Source organism: Punica granatum, chromosome 6 (genome assembly GCF_007655135.1).
Source record: "Punica granatum isolate Tunisia-2019 chromosome 6, ASM765513v2, whole genome shotgun sequence".
Classification (NCBI taxonomy): domain Eukaryota; kingdom Viridiplantae; phylum Streptophyta; class Magnoliopsida; order Myrtales; family Lythraceae; genus Punica; species Punica granatum.
Genome location: NC_045132.1, coordinates 18300331 through 18306895, shown reverse-complemented (window position 1 = coordinate 18306895; position 6565 = coordinate 18300331). Strand labels below are relative to the sequence as shown.

Sequence of the window (6565 nt, the reverse complement as noted above, 5' to 3'; positions counted from 1 at the left end):
GCCCTTCACCTCCTTCGACTAGAATGAACCCTTCTCGTCCACGCATCTGGGGCTTTGTTGAGATATTGAGATGAAGAGAGCGAAAGAGAGGTCGAACGGGAGGGATTGATGAACAGTGGAGGGGGAGGAGGAAGACGATGAATAGTGAACTAGACGAGAGAGAAGGAGGTGGGGCAAAATTAAAAATTTTAAAAAAATTTGGGTTGTTTTGAAATTTTAAAAAATTTAGAGTTGAGTTAAATAGAGTTTTACTCCATTGCCAAACAGGACCGATCTCTCAATCTCAATCTCAGAATTCTACGGCTTGTTTGGTTTGCAAATATAATTTTAAAATCATAACTTTAACCTAATTCTACCAACAACAAAACAAAATAACTCATACAAAGTAAAAGAGTGGGCCCCATCTATACCACTCTTTTTCAACAATAAAACAAAATAATTCATATAAAGTCAAAGAGTGGGCCCCATTTATACCACTTTTTTTCAAAATCAAAATCTGATTTTAAAATCATATTTTGAAACCAAACGCAGCACTATAAATTTTGCAGATCAGAAGAACAGATAGACAGACAAAGAAACAGAACAAACAAAGAGAGTGGGGAGAAGATAAAATTCATTAACGGTCACCGCACAATACATCATCGACCCTTTCCTACATATATGGACACAAAACTACTGCTAAGTAACTGCTCCTTACGCTTGAAATTCAAAACAACAACTGAACTAAACAAATAAACGTCTAAATCTATCTAATAAAGAGAAACTGACACATATAGAAACAGACTGGTCTGAGCTAACAAATGATTAGCCAAGACTCGGACAGATAGATATCAAACAAATGCATAAACACGGGATAGACAACATCAACAGTACTGAAACGATACTCCAACAATCTCCTCCTTACATCAGATGTTGCTGCAAACTCCAAACTTTTGCAAGAAACATTTGAGCTTATGTGCAAGTTGGTCTGCACCAGCTTCCTTTCTAACCTGAAATGTCGACTTACTCAAGCTTCTTCCAAAGCCTAAATTCAGCAGGTGTTCATCCATCTTTCTATACCAAGCTCTAGGAGTCTCTTTTAATTCATAAACTATCTTCTCCTGCTTTAGAACTTGAAAAACTTCCGGTAAGCCATCCAGATCAAACTTTGTCTTGGGCTCTAAAATAGCCAATTCCTTCTTCATTGCAACAATCACTCTTTTATCAGCTTTGCCTTCTTCTTCTCTTGCAACTTCTGAAAATGCAACTGTTGAAACTACATCTGCAATATTACAACTTTGTTGCTTGTCTACAAGTGGTGTAATCCCTTCAACAGACTGATCATCATCCACCTTAGACTTCATCTTTAGTGGATCCAAAGAAAAAGACTTATTATTCTGTGGAATCTCAAATGTCTTCTGACTCTTTGAATCAAAAATCAAACATTTTTTTCTCCTCAAACATCACCTTGTATCCTTTCTCTACAAGTTGACCAACACTCAACAAACTCTGGGCACTCTTCTGAACATAGAAAACCTCATATATCAGTTTTGTAACAACACAACTCTCTATTTGGACGATTCCTTGAGCCTTCACTGCCAAGTACTCTCCATTCCCAATTCTTACTCTTGAGGAAAATGATTTATCTAGCTCTTTAAACAGATTCACATTACAGTCATGTGGTTTGTGTAGCCACTATTAACAAGCCAGCATCCTTTTGAAACAAATGAGGTAAAACTAGAAGCAACAAAGAGTTGTTCTACCTCTTCTTCAACTACAGGTTGTGCCTCTATTTGCTGTCGAGTCTCTTCCTCCTTGCAAATGACTTCAGCATGCCAAAACTGATGACACTTTCTGCATTTTACATTAGGTATTCTTCAACACTTGTAATATGGATGGTTCCTTCCACCACAGTGCTGACATGGAGAATGCTTTCCCCCTCCGTTGTTACTTGATCTTTCTGCTGCAACAATCTCAGAAGCATTGCCATATTCTTTCATTTTCTTTCCTTTTCCACCAGAACTTTGCTGGATTTTGGCTTACAAAGTTCCTTCAACCATTCCTTCAGCAATTCCTTTTCTTCTCATCTTACTTCTATGCTCTTGAGCCTGCAAAGCATTAAGAACTTCAACAAGTTTGATGTCGGAAAGTTCCTTAGTGTTCTCCAATGAAGCAATAGTTGCCTCGAACCTTTCTGGTACATAAACTCGAATCTTTTGCACCAACATATCATCCTTGATACCAGTTCCTAGCACTCTAATCTTGTTAGCAATCTCCACAAGCCTATCAGTAAACTCCTTCACAGTTTCTCTCTCTCCCATCTGAAGCCTTTCAAATTCTTTCAACAAATTTAACACTCGCATACCTCTAATCTTGTCATCTCCTTCATATTCTTCTTGCAAGTAATCCCAGATAGCTTTTGCTGACTCAAGCCTCATGATTCTGGTGAAGATGGTGGATGACACAACAGCATAAAGACATGATTTTGCCTTTGCCTTTCTGCTCTTCTTCTCCTTGTGCAGCTCTATCTGAACCATGGTTGGATTGTTAGGAAGGGGAGTCACCTTGTAGTCTTCTTCCACTGCTTCGCACAAATCACAACATTCCATAAAAGTTGTCATCTTCACAGCTTATGCTTTACAATTCTCCCCATTAGACACAGGTAGTGCTATGGCGGAGAATCCGCTCGAACCTCCCTCCATCTTGCCTTGAACTTCTATGGATGCAGTCAGAAAACACTCTCGATCAAACTCACAAGCCTCTCAATCACACGGGATCTTTCACACACAGGCCCCTCAAGATTAAAGAAGCTCTGATACCACTATTAATCTCTCAATCTCATTCTGCAGATTCTACAGATCAGAAGAACCAATAGACAAATAGAGAGACAAAATAGACAGAAAGAGTGGGGAGAAGATAAAATTCATTAACTGTCACCACACAATACATCATCGACCCTTTCCTACATATATAGACACAAAACAACTGCTAAGTAACTGCTTCTTACGTTTGAAATTCAAAACAACAACTGAACTAAACAAATAATTGTCTAAATCTATCCAACAAAAAGAAACCGACACATACAGAAATAGATTGGTATGAGCAAACCAAATGATTAGCCAAGAAGCAAACAGATAGATATCAAACAAATGCATAAACACGGGATAGACAACATCAACAGCACTGAGCCATACTCTAACAGCCTGCTGCTGTTGACCTTTGTTGTCCGTTGATGCACTATACTTTTGAAAGCGCCCTATGCTTGTAATCATCCTTCTATCACCATGTATAGCAAGTGTTCCGCAAATTGCTTCCTCGTATATGAGACTGCAGGCGTCCCTTGGACGTTGAGCAAATATGGTTATATATCAGTATATCCTGTCTGATTTAGTGTGCATCTACAAGTTTACACTTTGACGGTTATGGGGAGCTCTTGGAAAGGGAGTGCAACATCTCGTTGTTCATAGAAGAGCACATCTGTCTTTGATATTCCTTGCAGATACCAGTCAGCTTGTCACTCTTGTTGCATACAACGGGTTACACTCGGATCATCATAATGATTAATGGTGGGGATTTTGGAGCAGTGAGTTTATTGCGTACTTTGTTGGTGTCGTATATTGATGAATATTTGTAGGTAGAATCTGCCATATATTGCCTTTCTCTGTTTTCTAATTCTGTAAGTTTATGTGTTTAATTTGGTGTTTCAGAGCTCCCTTTATAGTTTCTTACGTGAAAAGCGCATCTAAGAACATCGATTTCTCTTGAGCTCATCGGTAATGAAAGTGCAGGTGTCCATGCTGTCATAGGGAAATATCAATAGCACTCTCTAAACTATCATCAATAGTAACTATTACTCCCTGAAACCGAATTTACAGGAATGAAAAATATTACTCCTCGTATGGTTAAAAGGAAAAAAAAAAAGTCTCACTGAAAGACAAAAGTACATATTCTTTACTTTCTCTTTGCTCCTTCCATATCACAACTCACAAGCATCTACTTGTTAAAAGAATAGCTTTTAAAATAAGGGGAAAATGAATATTCCAAAAATGAATGTACGCAAACGGCTTCAATGGTACGAAGAATATAAATAGGGGCTTAGAAATCGGGAAGATGTGGGAGAAACTCATCCTTGATCTGTGCGATGGGTATTTCTTTTACAAACAGGTGGATGAGTTGATCCCTCATAGCAGATTGAAATGCAATTTAGCTACTAATTTGCTTAACAAATATCGCTTTCGCATGGATATCTCTCTAAACTAAATAAATTGCTTCTGCAGATTGAGAACATCAATGAACCTTTTCTTGAGACCCTGCATCAATTTGATGATGGGCGCAATCTGCCTGATTATAACTTCCGTACTGAGGGGTTCAGTCCACCATATGATGATATCAACAAAAGAAAATCAGCACACAGGCTTCAGATCGTTGCCTCAATGTAGGAACGGGTACTGATTAACCTTCGTATAGCTTAATATATATCTCATGTTAATTGAATTGTAGCTCTCAGAGTTGCATATATATCCACAAGATAATGGATAACCATTCAGCTGTTGGAAACTGAGATGCCCTTTAGATTAGTTACTTTATCTCTTGATCTGAAAGCAAGCTGCTTAATTAATGCGAATGAATTTGGATGCAATGACTACAGAAGATAGCGCTAAAGAGAACTAGTTTCTACATTACTTTTCACGGGGTCTGGATAACATCTTTGATCAAGACATGAAAGATCATCTGGGAGGCGTTATATGAAATGACTGATAAATATACAGTCGGATGGCTCTCCTCGGATATAATTCCTGCCCTCAAGTTGCCTGCATTTGTTGATTAATTACTCTTGTTGATCATAAGCTTTTCAAATCTTTAGCTTTATTTTTCCTCGGTGCAACATAAATGGCTTGATGAGAAGCTTACACAGATACTATTGATGGTGGAGGTATTAATATTATTGGTAGGTTAACGTATGACTACTGTTTTAAAATCAATTGCAGCACGGCCATTCTTGGAGCAGTGTTCTCGCGGAATGGAAGATCCGACTCCGAGACTAGATACAAGCAACCAGATCAGCAGCAATGGCTACAAATCGCGCGACAAATATTTTAGAGGGGGAAAAAGATGAGACCAATCTCTGAATGCCTCACGAAAGCGATGAGGCTGCCTCTGACATGTCCTTGGAATGCAATATATACTTTCCGACAAGACGTGAATTAGTAATCTCACGGGCTTTAATGATCAACTAGCTTGGATGACAAATTTTGGATGTAACTAAACATGTTATTCTAATCTCTTATGCTGGGCCTATAAACGCGTCTGGCATTAAATATGCCTTGCTAGATATTGCTAATTTAACCAGAGACCGGCGTGCATATCAGTGGCTCGTATCGAATCCGGTGTGCATACACATCCAGTCAATGCTTTGCCTGGTATAAGCATTTATGCATATTGGTTGCAGCAGGATCGGACCATATAAAAGAAACGCATCAAGAAGCATCATCGGACATTTGCACGGAACAAAACAATTCTCTCCTCGGTGATTAGTTATTAATCAAGTTGAAGAAAAACTTTTTACATGAGAATATATCGAAGATGGGACCACCAGACTTCCCGAGGTCCATCGATGACTTGCAAGAAGCCGGTATCGAGGCGTACCTCGATGAGAAGTCGCGCCACAGGGCATCCTCATCGAAATGACCTTCCTGCTCGGCCCTCCCCTCGTCGAAGTTCCGCGCATAGCTCAGGGGGTCGTACTGGAACTTCCCGCCCTTCCCGGGCTGGTTCCTGCTGAACCTGCGGATGAACATCTTCCACTGCGGGCCGGCCGCCAACTCCGACCACTCCCTCATCCTCTTCCAAACCCGGAACCACCACGGCTTCTCGTTCCCTCCGGGAACCCCAACCCGCTCCCACCATGCTGTCACCGAGCACGGCCGGTCATCGCCGTCGTATTCTCGGGGCGGGCTTCCCCAGAAGCAGCAGCCCCGCTGGGCAAACCCGTCGTCGACGGCTGCATCTATTTGTTCCTGGATCAGGGTGGACATTGGGGGCGGGGAGGATGAGAGAGCAGAGATCTCCCCGCTCTCTCTCTCTCTCTCTCTCTCTCTCTCTCTCTCCTCCCTGCAAATGATCCCTAACGGTTGATTAATTGATTCGCTGGGGAGGAGATATTAAAGGGGGGAGGGAGCGGAAACAACGGCGGGTTGCTTAGCAATGACAGTTACTATGAGTTAGAGTAGTCAGGCACGCAGGCAGGCATGCGGGGCGGTCGGCGCCGGGGATCGGGTCAGATCCTGAAAGTTTACGTTAGATTCCATGAGGTGGACGGCGGACTATCCCTAACAAACTCATTTATTTATTCCATTAAGGGCTGTTCTTTAATGTTTTGCTTATGGCCTTGGGCTGTCATGGCTCCTCTTTCATTCATGGAGATCTCTCTGTTTCTGGAAATGTACTATTGCCGCTTATCGTGTACATCAACTGGCTAGATGCGTCCCGATCGGTTCCGAATTAGTGGCATTGGTCATTCGATGGAAATTCGGGCAATATTGTTGAATGTATCGATGCAAAATCAATATATAATATTTAATGGCTG

General features: G+C 40.9%; 1 protein-coding gene across 1 annotated transcript; it reads right to left on the bottom strand.

Annotated features, from left to right (window-relative positions):
• Positions 1-5510: 5510 nt before the first annotated feature.
• LOC116212218 lies at positions 5511-6014 on the bottom strand. The gene has a single exon (XM_031546786.1). The coding sequence runs from the start codon at positions 6012-6014 to the stop codon at positions 5511-5513; it is 504 nt and encodes a 167-aa protein (XP_031402646.1).
• Positions 6015-6565: the final 551 nt, after the last annotated feature.

Excerpts from the sequence above, each read along its gene's own strand:
- LOC116212218 (XM_031546786.1), bottom strand. The coding sequence starts at position 6,014 with ATGTCCACCCTGATCCAGGAACAAATAGATGCAGCCGTCGACGACGGG.